Below are 27,047 nucleotides of genomic sequence, written 5' to 3'. Positions count from 1 at the left end.
ATTGTTTGGTACATTTCACTGAAAATTCCCCAAGGCAGCAGAGAATGTGGTTAAAAACTATTTAGGTTCTGTTTTATAGGCCCTACATGGGAGATGGTTTTATTGCTTGCAATGTCCCCATTTGTTTGGGTGAGCCCAAAGGGCAAAATTCACAACTAGCACATCTAGGCAGTTGACTAGAAGAAGCCAAGAGAGCAAGTTCAAGCACTAACCCCTTGCTGTGCACACCACTTAACTGGTCACTCACTGCTGACTCTCTCCCCTGGTGTACTCCAGGGAATATTTTGATTGAATTATTTTAATTACTGTTGTTATTATTATTATTTTATTTTAAAAGAAAGCTTCATTAGGTGGGTCTCTAAGCCACACTGTCCTGTAATGCTATTCTACCTTCAGCCAAACTCACGAGGTCTTCTCCCTCTCAAAGCAGGCAATATGCAACCCAAATGTCATCGTACAGAAGTGCTGCTCAGGGAAATTGCACAGAAAAGCTCTCATGTTGTTACAGATGCCTTGAAGAATTGGAAAACCTGTAGAAAATAGCTGTTGTAATTATGTCTCAGAGCCACCACCTGGGGCCTAGAGGAACCAAGAGCCAAATATTATAAACGATGGTTGACGTCAGCGGGTACCAACTGACCTTAGGCTAGGGATTAGGCTCTTAACAACCTTTCATATAGCAGTATAGACATACTAATAAGATCTATACATCATAGATATTGCTTTTTGACACTGCAAGTGTGTCTTTTTCCCAAATTCAATTTGTTATTTTTTTCACCTTAATTTCCAGAGCGATTTTTGCCTTCCTTTTTTTCATGATGCAGTTTGCTCAAACAAAATCGAGCTTTTTCTTCATTGTCAGTGGAATTGCAGGTGTAAATTATAGGAACTGAACAGTTCATTTGTGTTGAACTTTAAATCAAATTCAGGTACAAAAATGCTGCTACAAATTAATGCCAAAGCTGAGGGTGGGCTGTGAATGCTTACGCACATGCATATCTCCTTGTAGTATAGCTCATTCATGTCCAAAAATTTAGCAGGTCTACACAATTTCAAAATAATAGCAGAAAGAAAAAAAGTGGCTCATTTAATCTGCCTTTCTGATTTTTAATTGTTTAATTTGCATGTCATCTAGCACTAATTGCTTGATTTTCATTCACTGCTCCTTTTGACAAGCCAAAGGTAAATCTGAGAATTTGGATGAGTAAAAAAAATCTGAAACACTGTTGAATGGATGCTGGTATCACATATGGACAACTATCCCACTAATAGTGTAACAGAGATACTGTATAGTCACTTTATTCTTTAAATACAGCCCTCCAAGGAGATTTGCAGTGAAAAATGTTATTTAGCAGTGTACTATAATGTATCAAACAATATTAATTTTAAACTAGCCTGTAGTGAGACTCCCTGAACTTTCTTAAATGGTTTGAACTTTTCAGTCACCGTGAAATTATTCTGGGCAGCTGGCCAGTTCCTAAATAAACTGTTTGTACATCAGTAGCAAAGAACATGATTGATCTCCGCCTGTTACAAAAACTGTCAACTAAAATGAAAGAGTCAGAGCATTGCAATAATTTTTTCCTAATAATTTGATTTCATTGAAATATTCACAGAGCATTTAAGTGGATTTCACACACACTTGCCTCGTAGGCCATGTGAAAACTTCATCTTCCACACTTTACATTTTGCACTTTACTGACTCTTCTTCCATGATCAGAATTAAATGAAAAGAGAACAAAACAAAAATTTAGGAAGAGAAAGTCTGAAGCCTTTGACTATGATTAACTCTGTTTCTCCCTTGGCATGTTCTCACCAAAGTGTCTGTGTCTTAGAAACTTAGTGACTGTGTTAATTTTGAGCTTTTGGGTTGCTTTGCCAAGAGCAATACTTCTGAGGATGCTTCTGTCTCTAAAGGCCAATTGTTGATATTAAGAGATACCTTAGTTAGCTGTTCAAGTGATCTTGTTCCTATTTCCAGACCCTGGAGCAGTTCCACGTTTCAGGCTGTCATCTCCCACCTGAGTCCATAAGAAGACCTCTGCATGTGCAGACACTTCTCTCATCGTGCCTCTGTAGAAGGGGATGTAGGCTGGAGCATGACACTGCTCTATGTTCACCTGAAGATCTGAAGTGCACTGTGGTGTATCTCTTCTGGTGAACACAGGGAGAGGCCATGGGAGCACAGCTCTTCTAACCCAGTCCTGCTGCTTGTTTAATCCCGTGTTTTAATGCTTTTTCAGTAACTCCAGTCACTGCTATCAAAGAAGTTGCAGTGTGTGCTTTCAAACTCACTACTTTCACCTTGACCACCCTTGGAGTGATTAATATTTGCGTGACTATATTGCTGCAATGTTTAAAAATAAAACAACTGAGAACCATTAATTGTCCTGCTCTCCTCCTCAGGTTCTACATAATGCTGTGTATACTGTGTGGCTCAAGTAATGTAATACATTTTTTTTTACATTCTTAAATGTCAACACTTTCATTTCTGAAGAATTTTGAGAGAGGTAAGTTAGTTTATAAATAATCATGTGGTGTGGCTCTTTTGGCCTGGTGGCACCCATGTGGTTACATGGGAGATGTCAGCTTCCTGCCAGGAAGGCTGGTACCTCCAGTGGGGCAATGATTGCTTTTCTGACCATCCCAGCTCAATTATCTGACCACAGCCAAGGTGTGTCTCTATTGAAGAGCTAACCCTGCCTCTTTCTCTTGCTAGTCATTAGCTGCTGTTTTTTATTGTCTCTCTCCCAGTCTTCCAGTTTCACCACTATTCATGCTACTGGGTGTATTTAGGACAACCACTTGCAGATTCTCTTCAATCTTAAGGGCTCAGACCTTAATTACACTAAAGCTGGTTTTAGCAATCACCTTTTTGTAAGGAAGCCTTGAAGTCACAAATAAATTTACAGCTGAAGCTGCATTAAGTAGTATGAATGAGATCATATGGATGAGATACAGAACACCTGGGCTGCACTGTGGGTGAGAATACAATGAAGCAGTGGCTGCTGCTGCCACATTCATGGTGTGTGCAGTTCAGAGACTTCTGTTGCAGAAGAAATTTGGTCTAACACTGGACTACATGCCCCATCACACATAGGGTTTGAAGCCAGCCGAAGTCATTGGTTGTGATCCTTAAGTCAGTCTTGATGCCTGGAGTGCATTTGTGTGCAGCCAAGGTGGAGCTTGAAGTTTTGTCTTCTCCAAAAATAACGTTTTCCTTACAAAACATTTATGAGCTTACAACTCATAAACTAAACCAGCAAAGAGCAAGTGCTGATGATTGGGGGATTCACTTCAAACTGCTCTGAACCAAGTAGAGACATGCCCATCATGCCTTTCTGGGAGAAAAAAACAACACACGAATAAGCTCTCTTCACAACTAATTCTGCCTTTCTCACAGCTGTCTTTTGTATTGATCTAAGACAATTATGTGAACAGATCAGGCAGAGCTTGGATTTCAGGGACTTGTATAGGAACATGTTATTAAAGCTACCATTGGAAACCCAAATTAAGATTTCTTCTCTGCCACTCCTCACCATTTATGTAATATTTTGATAAGTTCTTCTGATCCAGGTTCAGAGCAGACAGTTGTCATGTATGTATTGTGCCATTAAATCTGACACTGTGTAAGCTCAAGTACCATGGAAATAGTGTAAATAGACATAAATTCCTTGTATGGCTTTTCAGCCACAAGCATTTTTTTACCATTCTATCAGCCACAAGAGAATTTAGCCAGGCTAGGCTGAAAAAATGTTGGTGAACTGGTCTCACTAGGCTCTTTGGGGCTGAGATCAGGGGTCATGCAGAGAAATCCAGGCCAGTGTGCATTTCCTTCCTAATAGTAATGAAAGAACAAACAAACAAACAAACAAGTAAATGTCATAGAGAAGATATCCTGAAATTGTGTTTTGGGTATAGTTGTTACATGAAACACTGCCCCAGTATTGCCACTTTTCAACATAAGCCTGTACCTTTAAAAATATGTTTGTTATGCATTGAAGAAATACAAAATAGGCAATATAAAATAGGTTGTATGTCATGTGGAGCAAAAATTTCACCCTAAGTGCATAGAGAAGAACTTAGTGAAGATAAATGCCTCAAACTCCCCAATATGTAATATTATCACAGCATGAGTAATTGGAGATATTCTATAGAACTGCTTTGACTCTACGTTATTTTAAAGTCTATCTTAAATAATTGTCCTGGTTAGACAGGGGATATCACTGCCCCCTTGCTTACCTTTTGAACTGTACACTTTCCTGCTTCCAAGCTCTCATTGATCTGTTCTGCACTGAGACTTCAGACAACATTGTGATCTATCATATGTTCACTACTCTGTTTACACTGACTTCTGTGAACAGGAGTTCATAGCTGTAGCAGACTTTGTTTGTCCATGCCAAAATCAGCATATTCATGCAATGATTTCTTACAAAAAAGCAAACCAGGAAAAACTGAAAATGTTTTTGTTCTTCTTAAAACTACCCCTTCCCAAAGCTTTTCAACAGTACAATGTTGCAAAAATTAGATTATCCAATTCATTTCCTTGTCAGTGAGGGATTTATTTCTGCAGTGCTTTGACATTTCAGGGGTTCTGTCTAATCTGAATTCAAAATGATGAGGCATTTCCCTCTGGAGACCTCTCTGAACACTCAGAGATTTCACTGTAAGGATAATAATCTTTATTTTCAGCCTTTCTTGATTTCATTGTTCATTCCTATATTTGGGGTACTCCATTATATTGCTGAAATGGTTTCTGTTCAAGTATTTCTTGTATAATTTTACATTCTTTCCCCTCCCTTTGCTTATCAGTTATGGTAGTTGTAGTATAAATATTGGGCTCCTTTAAGCTTTCTCTGCATTTTTTCTCCCTTGCCCCAAGCATTTTCTGTAGCTCTCCCCTGGTTTTCATGACTCTCTTCTGCTTTATTTTGACTTGTCAGTGTGAGAGTGGTAAAATGGTATTTGGAATTTAATGCATACTCAGGTATTGTCTCTTTGTAGCAGCACAGAGAGGAGCTGTGGACTTCTGTATCATTTTCTAAAACTATATAATGTCTAACCAACAGAGATTGCTTGTGAGCATAGCCACTGGCTGGTGATGTAATTGGTGCCCAAATTGGCCTTTTGATGCTGTACTGAAGTACAAGTTCTTGTTTAGTTTCTGCTCTTACTCTTGCTCTCAAATTTTTTCAGTCTGTTATTTCCTGCCCCTGTTTCTAAATCTGTCCTTTTCCTTGTCCAATATGGTATTTGCAACTCTTCATATTTTAATATCAAGTGAATTTCATTAATGTCATCATGTCTTCTTTTCAAGGAACCTTAATAAAGCAGTTAAATAGGACTGGACATAATACAGATTTATACAATATTCCTCTTCTATTCTGACTCAGTGCTTCACCATTAGCCATTAGTCTTTGTTTGTAGCTCTTCAAACAGTTTTCAGTCAGCATGACAATTTATATCCAACCAAATATGAACTGATTTTCAGTTTAAGCTGATCTATGGCTGGAAGTGGTGATGTTGCTGATTGCATGACAGTGCAGCAGAGCAGTTGTTCTTCTATAGCATGCTGTGGGATCATGCATTTCACTAGGCATTTCAAAAGAAAATTCAAACTCCTTTTGACTTACTGGGAAATTGCCCCTGGTAAAAATCTACAGCTGGAGTCTAACAGCAGTATTCCCTGCAGGCACTGATGGTGAAAATCTGTTTTAAAATATAAACTTCTAGGCCTGTGCTCACAAGCACATGGGAGAAGGAGAATTGAAGTAATCTCAGTTAGATGTATGCTTAGTGAAATAGTATGCAATACACATACCATTAAAAACAAATGTAAAAATGAATTCCACTGACTTGGTATTTTCTTGCAATGACAACTTTTCCAAGGCTTTTGATATGGTCTCCCACGGCCTCCTCCTGGAGAAACTGACTCGTTAAGGCCTTGACAAGTGGCCTGTGTGGTGGGTGGGCAACTGGCTGGCAGACTGTACCCAGAGGGTGATAGTAAATAGTTCCTCCTCAAACTGGCAACAGGTCACAAGTGGGGTTCCCCAGGGATCGATACTGGGCCCAATGTTGTTTAACGTCTTCATAAGTGACCTGGATGTTGGGATCAAGAGCACCCTGATGAAGTTTGCTGACAACACCAAAATTAGTGGAGATGTTGACACTCCGGAAGGGAAAGCCACTCTTTAGGATGACCTAGACAGACTGAAGCAGTGGGCTATCAGGAACCTTATGAAGTTCAATAGAGAGAAGTGTAAGGTCTTACACCTGAGAACACATACCCAGGAGTGCAGTTCAGACTGGGATCCACCTGGCTGGAGAGCAGCCCTTTGGAAATGGACTTGGGGGTCTGGGTGAATAACAGGCTCAACATGAGTGACGAATGCGCTGCTGCAGTGGGAAAGAAAGCCACCAGGATGCTGGGCTGCATCAACAAGGGCATCACCAGCAGAGATAAAGAAGTCATCAACCCGCTCTACTCGGCACGTGTCAGACCACACAGGGAGAATTGCATTCAGTTTTGGTCCCTGCTCTACAAAAAGGACGTGGACAGGCTGGAGAGGCTCCAGAGAAGGGCCTCAAGGATGACTAGAGGACTGGAGGACCTGCCATATGAGGAGATGCTGAGAAAGTTGGCACTATCTCTAGACATATCAAGGATGAGGGAGTCATTAAGAGCAGTCAACATGGTTTTACCAAGGGAAAGTCATGTTTGACCAACCTTATAGCCTTCTATGAGTAACTATGAAGTAACTAGGTGGACAGATGATGGTAGGGCGGTAGATGTGGTAGATGGTGACCTCATCAATGTTTACAAATACGTTAAGGGCGAGTGTCAGGAGGACAGAGCCAGGCTTTTTTCAGTGGTGTCTGGTGAGAGGACAAGGGACAATGGGTACAAACTGGAACATAGGAGGTTCCACATAAACATCAGAAAAAACTTCTCTGCTGTGAGAGTGACAGAGCCCTGGGACAGGCTGCCCAGAGAGGTTGTGGAGTCTCCTTTGCTGGAGACATTCAAAACCCGCCTGGACACGTTCCTGTGTGATGTGGTCTAGGTGACCCTGCTCTGGCAGGGGGGTTGGACTGGATGGTCTTTTGAGGTCCCTTCCAACCCCTAAGATTCTGTGATTCTGTGGAAACTGAGCTTTTTCAGCGTTGAGAAGAGAAGGCTTTGGGGAGACTTCGTTACCATGTCCCAGTACTTAAAGGATGGCTACCAAGAAGATGGAGATTCCCTATTTAAAAGGAGTCACATGGAAAAGACAATGGTTAATGGGCACAAGTTGGTCGTGGAGAGATTCTGATTGGACACAAGAGATAAATTTTTGACCATGAGAACAGTCAAACATTGGAATAGTCTCCCAAGGGAAGTGGTAGATTCCCTGATACTGGACAGCGTTAAGACTCAGCTTGACAGGGTGCTCAGCCACCTCATATAAACTATAGCATTACCTTGAAGGTTGGACCATATGATCCTTGAGGTCCCTTCCAAGCTGGCATTCAATGATTCTATGATTCTATGAATTGCTGCTTAAGGTAATCAAATTCAGGAATCATATCTCCATATCATATCTCTTTTATCTTAAATCCTTAGATGAAGCCATCATCTGTCCACATAGATAGCTGTATCTACCTTTTCTCTACTAAGATATATGATATTCCATAGAGTAACTGTTTGTGGATACTTAGAAATGCAATATTTGTTAAGTGATTTTCTGCAGCTCACTGTCAGAATAGATTATATAAATGGATTCTTTTGAGTCCTTTGTTATTACTTATAATACTCATCTAAATGTAAGTTTCCTTTTATTTTCATGTTCTGAGAGCTGGATTCCTTTAAAATTGCTTCCTTTTAAAATGCCATGTTCTATTTGAATACCAAAGAGCTGTCAGCATATACAGAAAGATTTGTCTAATAAGAAAAGATCATGGGTGTTTATTTGCTTGATAAAGTGTTAGAGATTTGTGAAGAAAATATAAAAATAAGCATATTGAAGAGGAAAGGAATATGCTTCGGATTTTAAAAGTAAGATTATTAGCAAACCTCCCGTTTCATGACTTTCAATGAAAGGCGTTGTATTGTTAGGTATTTGGCAGCTTCTAGCACAAGCAGACCAATAACCTCAGAAGTATCAAATTTACCTTCTGTAGTTCTTTGCTGCCATCTTCTGTTTCTTCAAATTATTGCCGGTTCTTTTTTGGATTCTGAAGAACAAAGCTGGGCTCTTACAGAGCAAAATTTCACCTTCCATCGTTTTTTTTAATGTTCTTATTTTCAGCTAAAGCAAAGTGAAGCAAATGCAGACACAAAGGAGAAGCTTCCGTTGCGTCTACGCATCTTTGAAAAGTTTCCAAACAGACCACAAATGGTGAAAATCTCCAAGCTTCCTTCAGATTTCACAGTTCCAAAAATAAGGTATTGAAATATTTCCTCTGCCTAGTATTCTGTAGACTTGTCTGGTGTGAGGTTGCATCCAAAATATTTAACTGTTTTGCTTGTGGATTAGGCAGATAGTTCAGAAAATCAGAAATAAAACAGCATTATGTGATATTTTGGTTTTACCTCATTTTTACTTTTGAAAAAAAATAGTGATAGCACTCCATATAATGTATTCATGAAAGCATCTAGATTTACTGGAACTGATACAATTACATGATTGAAAAGTGTGTTGTTGTTTCTCCATCCCCATTTACCTTTTAGATTCCTGGCTGACATAGACAACTAGTAGTCTAATCAACTCTCATGTAGCTTTTTAAAGATAAGGTCAACTGGCAGAAAATCATTAGAGGGGATAACAGAAGCTGTCCAATGCCAGTTACTTTGTGGTGATCTTTCCCTGTCTTCGTATTTTCCATAGTTAACACTTTCCTGTAAAACTCACCTTAACCAAGGATCAGACTCTCAGTCGGTTACTAGATCATCAGTTACAGTATAGTTATTCTTGGTATCATCCCAAAAAATGCTTAATGAAACTCAAGAACAGCTCTAGCACATACAGACTAGGACCACTGAAACAGCACAGGCTGTCCAAACAGGTGCTCTGGCCGTGCCCATTCCAATATCCCCACCAAGCCCATGCCAGGAGAGAGGGTGGTGTGAAAGATGGCTGCCATTGTTCTGGGCCTCCTGAGGTTACATTTATTTTGATAAAACTCACAAGGAAGCTAATACAACTGATTTGACCTGTTTGTATCATCTTAGCTGAATAAGAGGAATAATTCCGGTTGGAAGGGTCAGGAAGCAGTCATAGGTGTTTTGCCTTTAGTATCAAGATACTGTTTGATTGTCTAGTGAGCATGTTCCTATCCTAGTCATGGTCTTTTTTGGTGTTTCTGTCTAGCTGTGTTTTTTCCAGCATACTCTAGATTAATATGTGATCAGGCTAACTGCTGAAATAGCAAGTCACTTATATTTAACCCTGAAGCTATTGTACTATGTAGAACTATTTCTCCACATAAAATTTACACTGAAAGTAGGGCAACTCTACTCAACTTAAAATGCAGCAAGATGTAGGTACATTGGTTGTAAACAGAAGTGTTTCTACATTTTAAACATGGCATATGTGAGGCACAGAATTGCTGAAGTGCCTTAATGCTGGCATTGAAAGCAGCTATGTGAACAGATGTTGTTTGAAATATTGAAGAAAGAATTTCTCGCAGTGAGTATGTTTCCTTTGGATTATATCAGCCTTTGATTTATACTGGAGTCAAAACTCACTGTTTAATGAGCTCAGAAGAGCTGAAAACTGCAAAAGGCATGTCAAATATTTAGGACTTTAATTGCAAAATAAATAAATAAAAGAATTATTATTAAAAGGAATAAAAGCTACATGCAAGCTACTCACCTCTCAACTTATTTATGAATTTCTTTAATAAATAAATTCAAGTTTTGTTAGCTGTTTCAGCACTCTGTCTGTTCTATACTTTTACAGCCCAGCATAGCTTTATCCATCTTGGCACTAATGAATTGTAATACATCATAAAGAAAACCAAATAGTAACTCTTCCCAGGTTTTTAATAAATCAGTATCTTCTGTTTATTCACAAGGGAAAGTTTTATGAAGCAGTTTATTGATCGCCAGCAACAAGATACCAGCTGTTTACTGCGAAGACTTCCTTCAGCATCTTCTTCCTCATGTGACCATTCTAAAAGATCAGCAATTGAAGAAAACAAATATATGGATCAAAAGGTAAACCAAGAATATAGGGCAGTATATGCCTTTTCTTGAGTACTGCAAGGAAAGACCTCAGATTACTCAGTTTGTCAAACTGCATAAAAGTGAACACAAGCTGGGATGATTGAACACAGGATAAAAGGGTATATTTAATTTAGCCTAAAAAAGACATCACAGCAGATCCTCATTTGGTTTAACTTTTCCTGATGTCTTGGACTTCAAAATTCAGGATTTGATACATAATTTTGTTCAATACATCCATCTTACTAAGCTATTTTTAAAAGTAGTCTTGCTATTAATTGCTGAGAAGCTTGTGGAAAATTAAAATTTATTAATATCACATTGGACTTTTGAATGCCTTGATACGGTTACAGCTTTGAAAATGCACTTCACTGAAGAACATTCTCTGTGTAATCACTGGAGATGAGTAAAAATTTAAGATTTATTCAAATTATTTAGAGGACATTAACCTCTCTGTAGGCCTGGGAATAGCTAGAAAACAGATGCTGAACACATGTATTTGAGACCCATTGAATTGAATTCTGCTGGTCTCCCAGCCAGACTGGCATGGATGGTTAGGTTTGAAAAATATGAGGAGTGCTTGGAATTATGGTGGTAATGATGCAGCATGAGTAAATGTGGGTGACTTCTGGCACCTTGCAAAACTACAGGAGCAGAAAAAATCCTCATGTGCTTCATGGAAGATAGTGGTTTCCCAGATTTCTAGAGACAACTATTCTGGTGACAGTTCTTGATCACTTGGAATATTGTAGTTTATTAGTGATATTTTAACAGACAAAAGAGATGGTCTTTCAGTATTCATAAGAGGGTGCTCAAATCCTGTTTGAATATTAACATCAGGGGTTTGTAAGTACATTTTAAATTACAGAATCACAGACAAGGGTACATATTGTAATTATACACTGTATAATTACTGCTTTTCTTGTGTGTGGTTTGCAGTGAAGACTTAGGACAGCATTCATACAGGCACGAAGAAGAGTTGTGGAAAACAGTACTCTTCTGATAATGAATTAAAAGACAGTCTGCAAACTACTGCTGATTTCCATCCCTATTTCAGTGCAAGAACCTATTCCTGTGGCTGATGTATTATGTGGCATCAGTAAGCTAAAGCTGAACTGTGTGGCCTGAGAGGAAGGTCTGTGATAAAATATTATTTATCAGCCTGGAAGTTCATAGAAATGAATCAAGCCTAAATGGACATCATCTACTCTAACAAGCACAGCAAAAAAATTGGATAAGTTATTAAATGACAAGCCTAGGGTTCAGGAGAGCTATGCCAAATCACGCTAATGATGGACCTCAAACACTGTGTCGGGAAAATCAGAGTCCAGTTTTACCATGTAATGAAGAGATGAACAGAGGCCTTAAACTTCTCCCAGCCACATAGATAAGTCCACAGTATGCAGTGCAGAGCTGTGCAATGATTCAGTAGATCTGTTTGCATGAATATATTTAAGTATATTAAATTGCAGTCTTAATTCCTTCTGCCTGCTGTTCAAAAAAGTGAATCCTTATTGTGTTTGCAGGTGGATGAATACACGGCACAGTTTATTCAGTGAGATTTTGCAATATGAAAAGAGCATGCTGCATTCTTTTAATTTTCACTTCCCTCCAAGATCGGATATGCATGATCTGACTTTCATGTTTTAATTGAAGCAAGTGTTTGCAGATTAGTTTTGCACTATTCAGCATGCTTTAGGCACATGCTTTTGGATTCCCATGCCTCAAGGGTAGAATCAGTGATGAGCAGTATTTCTGATAAACGTAGCTTAAAACAAGGTATTTGCACATTCCTATTAAAAAGGAGAAAGCACTAGGAAGGATTTTGTGACAGTAATTACTCTGGCTTTCTATAGTTACAGTTGCCAAGGCAACCTCATTTTTGTATGAACAAATCTTTAAAAAGTCTTATCCTTAAAACAAGCTTGGAATGACTGGTTACACTTAAATAAAAACCTAGCATGCATACTTTTCTTTCTAAAAAGATAAACGCAACTGAAGATTTTACTGATCCCAGTGCCTAGTAGGATGCATTCCCACTGCTCCTGGTAGCAGTGCAACGGCTTCAGAAACTTTTCACATCCTTTTTTGCATTGCAGTTGATGCAAAAAAAAGGGTAAAAGCAAAAGGTGAGATTCTGCTGGCAGATTTGATCCCGTCCTTCCATTGTGATGCCTGAGTTGTGGCTAGTTCCTCCATTTTCTCCTGGACTTATGTCAGTATTTCTGCATTCCACACCTGCTGAAGGGATAGGAAGTACTTAATACATACATTGTCTTATTTCCACTTCAGCAACATTATTTTTTCTCTCTCTCTAAAAATCTGCCAATGTGTATATAGGGTGTTGGCTTTGTGTTCAGAATCAATCTGACTCACAATTTGTGATGATCAATGAAGCAAATCAGGTTTCTTTTCATTATATGAGTCTAGTCTTTTCAATTACAATGAACCACTTCCTTGAAAAGATGTTTTAAGTTGTAAAAGGGAAGTCAATTTTCATTGCATTCTTTCTTACTTTAGGGTATTTTACCTTCTCAGAATAATAAAAAAAATTATTTATACCTATGTATTACTGGATATACCCATAACCATTGCAAAAATCCTTTTGAAGTTATTGTCATCTATTCCAAATCAAACAAGCAGCTTTGGGAAACGTATTTCTGTGCTATTCTCCTTTTTTCTAGTCAAGTTTGTGAACTCCAGAAGTTTTTCTAACCCATCCAAATATCTAAACTATTATGAAAGTGATAAACTCACTGAACACTAATATAAAACAATCACTTCCAGATACCTTAATGCCTTTACTTTTTATACATCCTAAGAGTTCAGTCTCGATGTGTGGGCTCTGAGTGTTGTGTGGAGAGTGAGAGTGCCATGTTCACTCTTCTGCATCTAATGCCAGCAACACCTGTTGTTGCAACATGACAGAAACAACTGCTGTCTCAGTTACAGCAGACCTCATGCTGGATTCTGCATTCTTCAGAGAGTCAGAGCACCAAGGTGGTATGTTCATGATGACCTGTGTTGCCTTGCAAGTGGGATGCTGAGCTTTCTACCCTCTTTTTTTAGGTTATTTGTCTTCATTCACAGATCTGATCCTGCTGGTAGCCATTAAAGTTAGATAGGATGGAGCACAAGCATCAGCTCAATTATAAGCCTCATCCTGTAAGAGCCTCACTTCTTTCTTGTGGATCAACGCCCTTTTGTTTCTGTACAAATCATATCTCTCAAAACCTCCGGGAAACTTTATGATTTTATCTGTTTATAAATTCACACTCAAATTTATCACACAGGATTGCCTACAACTTCTAATGCATGTTGGTTAACATCACAGATACTCCATTTATGAGCTCCTGAGGCATGCCACATATTCTTGATAAGATGTAGTTGTTTGATCTGGCTGTTTGTTCTGGCATGTCATTTTCTGATCTGTGCCCAGCTTATTTCATTACCTATTGTGTTTCTTGCAAAAAGAACCATGTGTATTTTGAGAGTATTCTGAAAGGACTTTTCCTTGCAGAATGTATTTGTAATTGTAACAGCCAAAGCAGCCTTTCAGCTTTTATAAGGCATAGCTTTTAGTACTGAAGACAGTGTTCCAAAGTATCTTTCAGAAAATAATCAGGCATGAAGACATAAACTTTATTTGTGTTTTTTCCTTCTTAGAAGAAAAAACAAGGGTAGAATATTCATTAATATATTGTCATTTCCAGCATTTCTTTTCATTGTCATAAACTTTTGTCCCAAGTTAATAAACCTCTTCTGAACTTTATTTTGGGCATTCTATTTTGCAAAGCAGAATATTGGCACAAAAAATGCAATGGCTTTCTGTTGTATTCCTGATTATTGTTTTCTCTAGTTTGAAAGAATAATTTTATCACATTAATTCTGAATATAACAGAAGCTAATAAAGTGTAATTGCACATTAATTCCAAATAGAAAAGATTGTTTCTTTTAAGCACTACTTAACACTACTTTTTTTCTAAGTCATTCTTGCAGAACTTTGTACATAAGTATCAACAAAAATCATTCAAATGTTATCTTAATCTCCCTTTTACTGAGTATCTGAATGGAACTCTGTCCTACAATTTCAGTTTCTATATACTGCTTGTTAATTAAATAGAGCCAAGTGCTTCAGTCTTACCTATTTCTGTCATTCACAGGATATTGCCAAAATCTATCTGGCTATAACATCCAGAAAAGTCATTAAAACAATTTACCTTCTTGAATGACAATGAATTCTAAATCCAGCATTTTCTTGCCCATTACAGTCTTGATTTTCAAAGATTATTTTTGTCCCATGTCTGTTCTCATTGGATGAAGTTGCTACGTGTAAATTCAGTGATGTATTTCTGGTTTTCTGAAAATTAATCAGGAGACCTCTGTGTCTAGTTTTCATTTTTAAAAGATTTTGCTGATTTTCAGATAAAATGAATATGCAACAATGTTCCTAGGTCCCTGTGTCTAAATAATCGATTTACAGAAAAAAGACAATTTCTCATTTTACCACATACACATTTCAGCTGGTAATGTTGAACTGTTGGGACCATGTTTGCCTTCAGAGCAGAGAAGACAGAACTGTAATAGTAACAAAACTGTTCTTATTATGGTCTGTCTCTGGCTTCTGATGATTTCAAATTCCTTTGTCATTCTTGCCTCTACATAGTATATTCAAAATTCTGCCTGGAAATTCTGAGAGAAAAGAGGACAGGGACTGGATACCTTGCCATTTTCAAAGTGCCATAATTCAGCTCTTCTTTCTGTCATTAACTTTCTACTTCATCATTTTTGCACTAAAATTTTCAAGGGTTTGATACAAAGGCTGTGCAGATGCATTAACATGCAAGGGACAGATCATACTCTTCCTGTTTCTTCCATCAAGCAAAACTCAGACATGGCAAAATGTTTTACCAGAAAAGAATATGCATTAGTTTGGAGTGAAGGGACAAGCAATGAGGGGCTGGGTTTCAGGAAAGCCCTTCAATTTGAGCCTTGTACTCTCCCTTTCCCTGCTCCTGCTGAGGAATCCAGATCTCCTTCTCCAAGCCCTTTGGTATCCCTTACCCTCTCACAGGACTCATTCACAAGAACTGATTAAACACAGTCATGATCACATTGTTCTAGTGAAGGGAATGATACACGTGCACTTGTACAGGCAGGAACAATGTTCTTCCGTGTTCCCTCAACCCAAGTTATCCCCTACTTGAAACTCCTTCTCCATATCGGTCTTCTTCCATTTCCAGTCCAGCCCAACCTGGCATCCCTTCTTCCCTAGAGCCTCAAGATCCCCAGCTCAAAGTGTGGAGAGGAGACTTCTCCTGCATTGCTGTGCACACAGCAGAATGTGTTACAACCCTACATCAGCTTGGCCAGGAGTCCTCACTTCCACCCTGCTGTTGGCTGCTAGGAGTCATCTACCCACCAAATTTACTAGCTCTTCCCAAGGTCTTGCTGGTTCCTGCATTGAGTAAAGATAGAAAACAAGAGAAAACAATCCTGTCCAAGGTTACTCATGCCATCACGATGAGAGGGCTGGAGCACCTCTCCTATGAGGACAGGCTGAGAAAGTTGGGGTTTTTCAGCCTGGAGAAGAGAAGGCTCTGGGGAGACCTTATTGCAGCCTTTCAGTACTTAAGGGGGCTTATAAGAGAGACGGGGACACAATTTTCAGTACGGCCTGTAGCAATTTTTTACAATGTTGGTGGTGAAACACTGGAACAGGTTGCCTAGAGAGGCTGTAGATGCCTCATCATGGAAAGTGTTCAAGGTCAGGTGGGATGGGGCTTTGAGCAACCTGATGTAGCTAAAGGTGTCCCTGCTCATTGCAGGGAGGTTGGACTAGATGAACTTTAAAAGTCACTTCCAACCCAAACTATTTGATGATTCTATGAAAAACCTACCTGTTAAACCATTGGAAGTAAAAAACCTGAGATATCCCAAAGGGAAAAATCCAACTGTAGTATGAGAAGATACAGAAGAGAAGGATCCTTCTCCCTGTCTGGAGTTGCTCCCCCACGTGTCTGACATGGACTGTTATCTTCCTTTTTAAGTCTTTGGGCATTTATCAGAATGCTAATATTGTCCTTGTCCACGTTCTCATACTTAATTGGAAAAGCTTCTTTGTTATGAAAGAACATGTAGATTTTCCAGACCAGTAGTCAGCTAATTAGAAGAACCTGGCTTTCCTTAAGACACTGGCTGCAATCAAGGGCTACAAAAGGAATTAAGGCTATTTCAGGTCAGTGACTCCTAAGAGTTAAAGAGATTATGCCCACTTTTCATTCTAGACACCTGATCAAAAGGGACAGCCCTTGACTCCTTGTGGCACTTACCTACTGCTAGACAACTTGCCTGTTTAGCAAGCCTGTTGCTTATGTAGACCTTGCCAAGGGCTAGATTTTTTAAGTCCAAATGAAAATAGTTAGTTCAACTTAGAGAAAGTGAAATGGATCAGAGGATCTCTAGAGGTCCCTTGTAACTGCATCCTTTATGGTTCTGTAGGCATTAAGCAAATTTTCAAAAAAGCTTAAGAAATCCTGCACTGATTTCTATAGGATTTAGTTACTCAACCTGCTGAAATTCTTTTGAACATTTTCTTAGGTACCTACCAATAACTTGTGGTCTGGTCTTCAATCACTCATATTTTTGTCACATTCACTTTGATAGAGTCCAGTCTCTTCAAGCCAAAGATGCATAGGCAGAATGTTGTTGAAAAATTAACAATATATGCATTTGAGAGGGCAAAAAAATCATACGTCTAATGGAATTCTCAAGCTTGGAACACATTTTCCGCAAATATTTCCTCACTGTTTCTTAAAAATCACCGATATACTGCTTATTGTGACTCTTTGTATTTTCCCTAGAAGGTGTACGTGTTTAAACAATGTTACAATACCTAACAATCTGTTCATTCTGCAAATCTATATAAATGGTCAATTGGCATCTAACAAATTCCAAAATGAAACAGAAGCTTTTTTTTGCTTGCTCAGAATTTCTGGCATGGTACAAAAGACTATTCTCATATGGTCCTGCAGTTGCCTACAGAAGATTTTTATGAACAGTACGAAACTAAAATTCTCCATTTTCATGTAACACTTAAGAAATACCTTAGAAAAATATATTGCCTGTACTTTTTTTTTTCCTGTTGTTAACCAAGCATTTCAGACATTTCATCTCATTATTTACTTAAGACTTAGCCTCACCTTACATTGCAGAACAGCCACATACACTTGTCTCTGTGAGCTGCTATAAAAATAATACATTATATCACCACAGTTTTTACCTGTTGACAGCACACAATTCTCTGTCAAATTCAAGTTGAAAACAATTGCTGTCTTACTGGGGTTTGTTCATCACAAACATTTCACTAGGAAAATATATCAAAACCTTGACAATGAATAGCACTTCTCAGAACTTAAAACCACTGAGCCATATGTTAGCGGTTATCAACTGGTATAGAACACCCTGAAGTCAGCAGTGCTAGGCCAGTGCACTTAGGCTGTGGGACTGGTCCACAGTCATGAGCAAAGGTATTGTCCTGTGTTGCTTTGCTTTTAGTCCAGTAAAAGGATTTTCTTTTTTCCAGGGCAGAAATTGACATTTTAAAAATAAACTCCTTAAATGTCGTTTTAAATGTCTGCAGTACCTTTTCAAAGCAGCGGGTGGCACTTGCAGAGCAACAATGTTTTGTGATTTAGCTTCTTTTGCAAGTTACAGTAGTTTATTGCTTTGTCGTTTTGGACAAATGGGATTTCATAGGTTGTAGCTTTCAGATCGAGGTCACACTGACTGGACTGAGTCATTTGGTCTGCCTGAAGCCTGTCCTGCCAACAGCAGCAGGGAAGGGTGCCAACACTTGTGGAAGAAGCACTACCTGCAGATTTCTTAATTTTTGTCTACAGGCACATCTGAGTAAATAAACTCAAAAGTGGGTACTAAGACATGAGCTTTATTCATAGGAGCCCGTGCTTTAAAACCTTTTCATCCAGAAAATATGACTGGTAATTTGCTGACCTGTCACAGTGGGTCCCTACAGATTAAAGTAACCTGCAGGAGTTCTTTAAAGTGTGTTGTTGAGAACATATTTAACAGTAATCAGATGCTGTTAGGTGATTTCAGGACAGTATCTCATACTAAAAAACAATGCACTATAGCAGAAAGGTATATGGCACTGTTATTTCTGCACTGAGGGTACTTACAGGTTGCATAAAGAAACAAAATAAATAAATAATGGCTAATAAAGATACACTGAGGGTGTTCTCACGATGCATCACAATCTGTAATAAAAAACCCAGCAGGCTAAACTGATATACTTTAAAATAACCTCAGGAGAGTAAACTGTACTTCTTTAATTCCACATCATCTGATTGAGTAATGTCTTTTGTACATGAACACTGCTAATAATTTTCTCTGCAACATTCAAGAACTCGGCAGGTATCACAAGTTTTAATTGTCAGCCTCCTTCTACAACAGCATGAGGCATCTAGACATTATTAAACAAAATACTGATCATCACACTCATTTTCTGTTTGTACTGTTCTGTTGCATTTGCCTGGTGTGCTATGCAAATTTGGAAAATTAAATGTGAAGTAGTTTGGTTTATTTATCTAATGTAGAAATACGTATACGTATTTTGGAAATGTTCAGTAATGGTTGATTTTCTTCAGCATGCATATTGACATTTGTATGTTGCTGGTTCACTGCTTCAGATAGGATAAATGGATCAATTGTGCATATCTAAAAATACTACCTTATATGGCTTCTTCTGGATATTTTAAATTTGAAATAAATTCACCATGGCTCTGCTAAAAGGAGGATTCCCAAGTCCTAAAGAGCAATAAGGACCATCAGCTTCAAAAACTGCAATCCCTGAAAGTGACTGAGTTGTATTATCAGTTCCATTTTGGACTACTTAGATCCCTAAGCACCTAAGTTTAGGATCGTGTGCATGTTCATGTATTCCTGGATTAAGGAAATGGATTCTTGGCTCCAGTCTAAATTCTATCACAATGCAGAGGCAGGCAGGATGGTAACAAACCTTCAAAACTTCACCTTAGCCTCAGTTTATCAGGTGTTCTCAGGCCATGGTCAATGCCCAAGGATATGCTGTCTCAGGTGTGAGTTTCTCAGGTAGTACTTACACATAGTGCCTCAGGTGTGAGTTTCACAGCTAGTCCTTCTGAAAAAAAAAGAAAAAAAAAAGAGCAGGAGAAGTAAATGCACTCTTCACACAAATATTCTGGTGCAACACCCCAGTTATTGGTTTCTTTTCCCTATTCCCAGGATTTCTTAGGCATTTTTTTGTTTAAGCACCACTGGATAAAATTCATGAACAGCTTTAGGAGTAGGACCTAGAACCCAGTCTTTTCTCCTCCATCTCAGTGACTCCAGACCTGGGCTCCTTCCTACTGCTTCTCTTCATCTCTCTGGCTCTGTGGATGTTGCACCTCTGGCTGTGCAGTGGCCGAAAAAGAGGGTGCAGTGCTGTCCTTGCAAAATCTCCAGCAGTTGACTAGGGTGAAGGCATCAAGAAGAAGGGGGTCAAACCATTTCTAGCTGAGGCGTGCAAAAGATTTTCCAGTATGCTTTTATGGAAAACATACATGACTGCTTCCTTCTTTGTTAGTCTTGCTACCTAGAGGGAGGATTCAGCAGTCCCTGGGAGACAAATGTGCCAGATGAAAGTGGCCCTTTAGCCTAGACCTGCTAGCAGCTTTTCTTGAGATGTTCTTCTTCCTTGCTGGCACTAGATGGTTTAACACTTAGCTTGGGGAAGCACTAGATGTATCAGTACAAGCACCCAGCCTATGTGTAAAGCCTTTGAGAAGAAGCAGACTTCCCATTCCTGCTTTCCCAGGGCATGTTCACTTGTTGAAGACCTGGGTGAATTGCCCTGCTTGGGCTACATGCTTAATGGCAACGTGTTTTGACACCTATTTTAAACACCGAAAAGCAGGTGGTCTATGCCAGACAGGGAGCTGTATACAAGTTCAGGAAAAATTACTTGCCTCACCTTTTTTTCTAAAATCAGATGAGCATGAACTGCAAATATGGAAGGAAATTAATGCTGCCTGTGGTTGAACTCTTTTCATTTTTTAATATGTTAACAAGAAAATAATTTTTATTAGAAATAAATGGACGTAACACATGGGTAGGCAGCACACTGTTTTCCCCCTGATGTTTGATGTAATTGCAATTATTTTAAAGCAATTATATATCACAGGAAAAAAACAACTGAAACAAAACAGCTGTTTTTCCCTCTTCATTATTCCCGTAAGTTTTATGTTCCTAGTTGAGCTCTAAAACAATTATTAGATAACACCTGGCAGTAAGATAGATACTCCTGTCGTTTGGAGGATTCTTTCTGCAATCCGGATAAGAGGAGAAATCAGTTATTTGGGATCCCACTTAAATTAATTTCCCTGACATTAGAAGAAGAGAGATGTGAAAGAGTTGCCATTGCTTTCACCATTGTCAGTTATATCTAAATCCATAATAAGGTACCGTGGTGATAAAACCACTAAACCTGTGCTGAGGTACTGCAAATGAGTTAAAACCTACACAAATATGTTTCAATACATGAAATATTTAACCCTATACAATATGTAATATAATGGTATATATCATACTGTGATTTTTGGTTTATTTTGATGTTAACCATATGCAGGCAATGGGACAATTTTTTGGTTTATATTAAGATACGCAACAATTCAGTTACTATTTTTTAATCTTAACTGAAATGCCAATGCCTTACTTTCCAAACTACTTTCTGAAGTATTGCATGTTTTATTTCACTTTTCAAGTTACAGAATCTTAAAATAGCGATGTTTTCAACTAATCTGTGTTCTTACTTCCACATGCTGTACAGAGATGAGTTAGGACTTGAGAAAAGTTAAAGGGACCACACTTGAAAATGCAAGGGTTAGGAAAGAGATTGTAGCTTAAAAATCAATAGCCATTTTATTAAGGACAGCCAGTATAATTAACAAATTTTAAGGTATTTTCTAGGCTGCTGTTTTTTTCCAAACTAAGATATCTTACTGTGAATCAGTAAGTCAGTCTGGGTCTTGAGAGAAGTTCTAGCAAAATTTGTTGAATGACTCTCAATTCAAGGTGGTGTTTTAGAAATCTATTACTTACATCCTTAGCTCTGACACAGATCAGCTAAACAAATCTGATCTTTATAATAAATATAAACGTGCTTGAAGATTCTACTTCAGGTTGATCAAAAACAAGGTGGTCTCTCAACCATTTACTTCAAGATAATGATCTCCAAACAGTTGACAGAGTTAAGTCTTACAAGGTGCCAGAAGCTTTCTGTTCATGACAGGTGCAGGTCCTCAACTAAATTCATCAGCTGTGCTTTGTTCCTTGATTTGCCATGTTTGTTAACCATTTGCTTGGGAATTAAGTGCTTGTTTTTTCATGTGTCTCAGTCCTTTCTTTTAATATTCAAGAAGGCCTGTTCACAAGAATATGCCTAAAACGCTGTTTATGACCAGAAGCAAGCACAAACACATTTTGCTCTACATCAGGGGGGAAAAAGGATCCTATCTTCATCTCACCTAGCTGTAGGCACTGAATGATACATCTAACCTTTGTTAGCTGGCTCTTCTGTATAGTGCAAGGCATCTCCAGACTATGATCCATCCTAGTGGAAATCCAAATGGAGGAGGAATATCAAGGATTAAGACAAAGGTGTGACTTGGCTAAGACCAGAATAAAAGAAATCTGCAATAAAGGGAGTCATATTAGTATTAGTTAAAAAATCTATCTGCTTTCTACTTAGAACTAGCTAAGGACTGGGAGAGGGAGGCTGAAAGCTGCAAGATAAGGCCAAGATCTTAGACATTCCTCAAGGAATTTGGCCTATGTGACCATTTTGATCTTTTCCACCATCCTTTCTTTTCCTGGAAAAGGACACCTACGCCGCAGACTGTGAAAAACACCTTTATGAGAGGAACATTATGGGTTTAATTGAACATACGCTCAGCACATAATGTTTCATTGGTCTGTCAGATATACATGCTGTATTTTATGGCAACTAAAAAGAACACTGTCTTTTTCTTAATTTTATAGCTCCGTAAATCAGTTTTCAGTATCAGGGCAAGAAATCTTCTGGAAAAAGAGACAGCAATCAATAAAATTCTAAGGTAAGAGACAGCGGTGATTTGATATTATTTTGACTGTCATCTGATTTCTCATGACCTTTTTTTTCATGAATGTTACTGTGTATATATTTATGACAGTATATCCCTTTGTAGTACATGTATTGCCTTCATCATCAAAGATAAATTGTTCTTTTCTCTGGCTATATTATATGCCTGAACAGCAACAAGAGGTTGTTCTTCAGAATGTATTTGAATTCTGTGTTAGGCAAAAATATTTCAGCTCTTTTCACTTAAACAATAAAATGCTTCTTCGTAAGTGGTGTTATTTTGTCTAAAGAATACCAACCTAGTTCTTGCATATACAAGATGTATGCTAGAAAGCATGGACTACAACTAATCATGTTCCAAGTAGGAAATGCACAATGAAGAAAATTTCAGAACTGTGACTTCTGGAGAATGATTTCTTGGATGTTTTAATTATGATAGCTCATTTCAGTATTCCATATCAAAAAAGTACTCATGGCTGTTGGTAGATAATGCAAGTGTAAGTCTCCAAGAACTGTCTGAAGGTAGCATATGGGTCACACCATGCTGCAGATTAATGACTGTCATTGATATAAGCTGTAATAGCAATGTCAGTGATTTATAGCTCATTCTTATATAGATATAGATATAGATATAGATATAGATATAGATATTTACATTCTCACCCAAGCAGGTGCATCTCCAGAATATTGTGAATGAGTGGTCCCAAGTAAATAAAAAGCACAAACAGGAATAACTGTTCTGAGAAGCACAGCTGTGGGATTATATTAAGTATGGCAGTGTTTTGTGAGTAGCAGTGCACTGGGAATTCAGTGGGATTTCTGAATTATGAAGTTTCTTGTAAAGTGCCTAGTAATTATGTGGCATTTGAGAAATATTAAGGTCTCATTCTTTGATCTGCTCTATAACAACACGGCACAGGGAGAACTGTAGAAATTATTGTGAAACTTTATATGTCCTTAAACCCATGGTAGTGAAAATGTGAACAATTGCTAACAATTCAAATGAATGCTCCTTGTCAAAATATTAGTGAGAAATGTATCTACAAGTGTTTCATTTTAACAAATTTTGGAGCTCTATTTGTAAGCATTTCTTTCACTGATGTCACTGTACCTTTATTTTACTATCACTTCTGTTACAGATAGATGATAACAAGGCCTAATGACAAAACTTCTAAAAATACAGTTCTAGATACAGGCTTCATGGCAGTGTTTCAATGAAGTATTTGTAATGAAATTCTGTGTTATATTACAACTGTGAATTGTTACTGACACCTCTTGGGTTACACAAATGTCAGTTTGGCATGTTTCTTATACTATACTGCAGAGGAAACATGTAGACAAAGAGAATACTCTACTTTTTGTATTTTAATTTTCTTTTAAACTGTGGCATTCTGAGGTGAGGACTTCACCCTTCCAAGGAAAATCAAGATAAAAGTGAGTTAGTTACAAACAGTTTAAACAGCTTTTTCAAACTTGATCACATTTAGTACTAACTCTGTATTACGAACAGCTGCATTTCTTTCTGAAAATCATGATGCATTTCTCTCAGCAGCCATAACCACTTCTAACAAATTTAATTCCTCCTTCAGTTTTTCTCACTTCTGTCTCACTCTCTCTTGCTGTGAGTACTGCTTTTTGTCTTGAAAGCTAGTTCTGTGCCTGTGGCTCTTCTGACACTCATTCATTGTGGGATCATTTCCTAAGGATAGGTATCTAGTCCTTTATTAGTCCTGTTGGCTTTCTGAAATAGAGAAGGTGATGAAGGTCCAGTCAAAATGTTGTGTACAACCAGTCTATTCTCTCCAGTGCTGAAGATAATTTGTAAACAGCACAGAATGGTAGGGAAAAGGAGCCTGTTAAAAGTAGTCTCACACAGTCCAAAATATAATCAAAGTATCAGGAGTGCATAACCTGATTCCGGTGTCTATTAAACTATGCTTCACAGAATCACAGAATGGTTGAGGTTGGAAGGTACCTCCAGAGGTCATCTGGTCCAAACTCTCTGCTCAAGCAAGGAGACCTGGAGTCAGTTGCCCAGGACCATGCCCAGATGGCTTTTGAATGTCTCCAAGTTTGGGGACACTGCAACCTCTCTGGGCAACCTGCACCAGTGCTCAGTCACCCTCAGAGAAGGTTTTATGCCCTTATTACAACAAATACAAGGAATAGCTTAACATTTCTCTGGTTTGTTGTTGAAATCGAACTCCCAAAATCACAAAAATTAATTGTGTTCTAGGATAGATAGATAGATAGATAGATAGATAGATAGATAGATAGATAGATAGATAGATAGATAGATAGATAGATATTTGGGAAACTAATATTTTTTAAACAGGCAGCTCTTTATTTGCTTCTCATTACAACTGATGCTACAGTCAAACCATAAACTGATGCTAGAGATATGCAATAGGTTTTTCTTGTAGTCGGGATTTGTCTGATGTGTTTACTAGGCCTGAGTGAATAACATAGTTTATGCTTAAGTGGAACTTTCATTTTCATAAACAGCTAATTGAGTGAAGTGCATTTATCTTGTGTTTGAAACTGAAACTGCCGTGAGTGCATCTTGGGGAGCGGGGAGGAATGAAGAATTGCTTAAATTAAGTATCGAGTTTTACTAATTTGCTCATATGCTAGCATATAATTCAGAGAGTGTTCATACAAGTATTTCTGCAAATACAGAGATATTTTTTTTTCTGAATATTAGAATGAGCAAGAAACAAGATTCTCTGTGCTTCTAGGGAAGTTATATAGTAAATCTCTGAATAAATTCTCTCTGGACACTAATACTATAATATAATACATCACCTCTCATAAGAGAATGAACAAACATTTTCATTAGTTTCTTTATCACAGGTGCATAGACATATTGGTTAGAAGGAAAATTTGAAGGCCATGTTGTCCAACTGCCCACTTCAAGTGTGACTGTTGCTAACCCAGAATAAGATCAGTTTTGTATCTTTCCTCTGTTCTCATTCCAGCACTGCATTACCCTACCATTGAGAGGGGGTTTACCTGATGCCCAGTGTGAACCCTGCAAGCCACTGTTTCTGGCTATGGCTCACTGTTTTGTCACCTCACAGTAAGAAGAGTTTAGCTCCATGTTTTAACTTCCTCTTCACCAAAGAAAACAAGCCCAGCTCCCTCAAGTCTCCCTGGAGGTCACATATTGTAGGCCACTGACTGTTTATACCTGCTCCTGTGTTTCAATATTCCTTTTGAAGTACCCAAAATTGTGTCCCAGATGCAGCCTCTCCAGCTCTGAGTAGAGAAAGGATGATAACTTCCTTTGAAGTGCTGGCTGCACTCCTCCCTAAAATAGTAGTCAGTTTACCTTAGTGATGGCAGGAACACATTCATTCAGTTATCATCTAACTAAGTCCATCCCATCCAAACCCAGTGTAAAATGTAACTCCCAGATCCTTTTCCTGAGTCACCCACTCCACAGCCTTCATGGATGCATGGATCCGTTCTGCTGTTCCAGATGTGAAACTTTGCACATTTCCTTGTCTGACATCCTGAAGCTTTTTCTGACTCAGTCCTCAAGTTTATTAGGGTCCTTCTGGTTTAATGCTCTATCATTCAGTGTGTCAAACACTACTTTTCACTGGTCCACATAGCCAGTTGTTTCATTTGATGATGTGTTACGTTGAGTGTTACGTGTAAGTGTCAGAGGAAAGCCCAACAAGGCAGATATCATGGTGGGAGTCTGTTAGAGACCATCCAATCAGGACCAAGAGGCAGATGAAATATTCTGTAAGCAGCTGGGAGAAGTCTCGCAATCACCAGCCTTTTTTCTCATGGGGGACTTCAACTCACCAGATATCTGCTGGAGATACAAACAGCAGAGAGGAAACAGTCTAGGAGGTTCCTGGAATGTGTGGAAGAGACCTTCCTGACACAGCTGGTGAGGGAGCGAACTAGGGAAGGTGCCCCACTGGGCGTGTTTTTTGTGAACAGAAAAGGGCTTTTGGGTGATGAGATGGTTGGAGGCTCTCTTGGGCATAGTGATCATGAAATGATAAGAGTTTGTTGTTCTCACAAAAGGAAGTAAGGGAGTCAGCAGAACTTCTACCTTGGACTTCTGGAGGGAAGATTTTGGCCTGGTTGACAGAGTCCCTTGGGAGACAGTCCTGAAGGGCAAAGGAGTTGTGACATTCAGGATGTACAGTGCTTGTCTTGAACAGTCCAAGAGATAAGTGATGTACTTAGGCACTCAGGATATCTGTTGTCTGTCTCAGCAACCCACCAAACCGTTTTACTCCTCGCCCTGCGATGTGTACATGAGAACTGGGGAGTTTAGTGTGGGACATGCTGAGATTGGAGACAAAGGAGTTCTACAGCTGGCACTGAAAGCAGAATATCCAGTGATAATCAGACCTTGAGACTTCATGAAAACCACCAACCTAGCAGGAAAAGATAAAGAGTGCCAGTCTCAAGCCGCCTTCTAGGACCGAACCTCCACTGCAATAAACTAGTCCTGTGGTGCCAGTTGTCTCAACCTCCTGGTTTGCAATGGCTGATCTCATTAATTAGCCAAACAAAGACTATCTGCAGGACATAGCCCTGGCACCATAGCCCCCCCTCATATCTTGGAGAAGCACAGAGAAGATAGAAGGATTTTCTCACCTGTACAGGGAAAAAAGTGGGGGTGCAGTGGGCAAGAACTGTATACAAATCTGGGAC

At 38.6% G+C, this 27,047-nt stretch overlaps 1 protein-coding gene across 2 annotated transcripts in view; it reads left to right on the top strand.

The window, feature by feature from the left end:
- NALCN (sodium leak channel, non-selective) overlaps positions 1–27,047 on the top strand; it is a 227,754-nt gene that overhangs the window by 161,936 nt on the left and 38,771 nt on the right. For both annotated transcript variants that reach the window (XM_051630433.1, XM_051630425.1), the window contains exons 16-18: positions 8,292–8,428; positions 10,060–10,201; positions 22,286–22,359. In XM_051630433.1, the coding sequence (XP_051486393.1) occupies positions 8,292–8,428; positions 10,060–10,201; positions 22,286–22,359 (353 nt within the window). The remainder of the gene's footprint in view (positions 1–8,291; positions 8,429–10,059; positions 10,202–22,285; positions 22,360–27,047) is intronic.

Source organism: Apus apus, chromosome 1 (genome assembly GCF_020740795.1).
Source record: "Apus apus isolate bApuApu2 chromosome 1, bApuApu2.pri.cur, whole genome shotgun sequence".
NCBI classification, from domain to species: domain Eukaryota; kingdom Metazoa; phylum Chordata; class Aves; order Apodiformes; family Apodidae; genus Apus; species Apus apus.
This window is presented reverse-complemented; position numbering and strand designations above follow the sequence as displayed.